This window comes from Apaloderma vittatum, unplaced genomic scaffold (genome assembly GCF_000703405.1).
Source record: "Apaloderma vittatum isolate BGI_N311 unplaced genomic scaffold, ASM70340v1 scaffold24371, whole genome shotgun sequence".
Taxonomy (NCBI): domain Eukaryota; kingdom Metazoa; phylum Chordata; class Aves; order Trogoniformes; family Trogonidae; genus Apaloderma; species Apaloderma vittatum.
The window spans coordinates 25,415-26,594 of NW_009701159.1; the positions used below are offsets into that span (position 1 = coordinate 25,415).

Sequence of the window (1,180 nt, forward strand, 5' to 3'; positions counted from 1 at the left end):
CCAAGAATCCTTGACTTAAGACAACAAGGGACTCACCATTGTATCCTTCTAGGACAGAGTCAATAATAGGTCTCGCAGTTAAATTATAGACATCCAGCTGTTTACTCTCTGGGCCAAACACGGTGTCAAACGTAAACGTCTTGGGAGGCTCATTGGATGAGTCTGTTTTATGAACAGTTATAGTTCCTCTCATTTCATCGACGTTGACTGCCATCTTGTAGCCCGTAGCTTTCTCTCGTTCATTAAGAGGCCGACACCGAACAACCACCTTGACATTATCGCAGCTCTCTGGCTTGTCCAGCTTCTCAGGCTTGTTGATCTACAATTATGTAAAAAGAAGAAAAAAAACCACAACACGACTATTAACATACATGTGCGTTTAAGCACAAACGCCGTTGAATCAACTCAAACAGATGCCTACATCTCCACGGGGAACTTAAAACCAGAACTGGTTTATAATTAAAGCTGAATGATGTACCCTTATTCAGTCAATGCAATCTTCTGGAAACTAATTGAGTAGAACCTGAGAACCCCACAATCGATAGCACCTAAGAGTTTCTTCAAGGGACAACGTCACGCTTGCAAACAATCTGCAAGCAATTTGCCGGGAGCAGCTGCAGCCCTGTGGTGCTTTTACATTAACACTGACCCCGCTCTCTCGCCAGAATACGCGAGTCTCAGCTCTTACAGATGACATCAGCAGATACCAGCGAGCACCGTCAGAAGGGAACCCAAGGGAACACATTTAAGTCACAAGCTTCAGTGTACCTGCTGAATTTTAATAATTTAGAAAATCCAAATCTATTATAAAACCTCACAACCCTCCTCCTTCGCGAAGTATTCACAAATACAATTTCTGAAGCGCTGCCGATTAATCCTATGTCACGTGTTTCTCCTGACTGAACGAATCCAACCCCCTTTGATCTAGCACAGCCTAAGGCACTACCCTGGGGGATAAGTGCTGCAGCTGAGCGCTCGGCTCCTTCTACAGCAGCTACCTTGGATGCCAACAAGAAACAACCCCTTCCCAGCGCCTCTCGCACCAGCTGCCATCCGCCCGGATTCCTCCGGGGCCTCAGCGGAGGCCAGAAACAGCTTCTGTGTGGCTCTGGTTGAAAGCAGAGAGCCGACGAACCTCATCCCGGGGGAGCAGGAATCCTACCGCCCTGTTCTACCACCA

The 1,180-nt window shown here is 47.2% G+C and overlaps 1 protein-coding gene across 1 annotated transcript in view; it reads right to left on the bottom strand.

Annotated features, from left to right (window-relative positions):
* Positions 1–319, bottom strand: part of KIF3A (kinesin family member 3A) — a gene marked incomplete at its 5' end in the record, with an annotated part of 17,073 nt that extends 16,754 nt beyond the window's left edge. The window contains one exon of the mRNA XM_009879062.1: positions 37–319. Within this exon, the coding sequence (XP_009877364.1) occupies positions 37–319 (283 nt within the window). The remainder of the gene's footprint in view (positions 1–36) is intronic.
* Between the last annotated feature and the right edge of the window lie 861 nt (positions 320–1,180).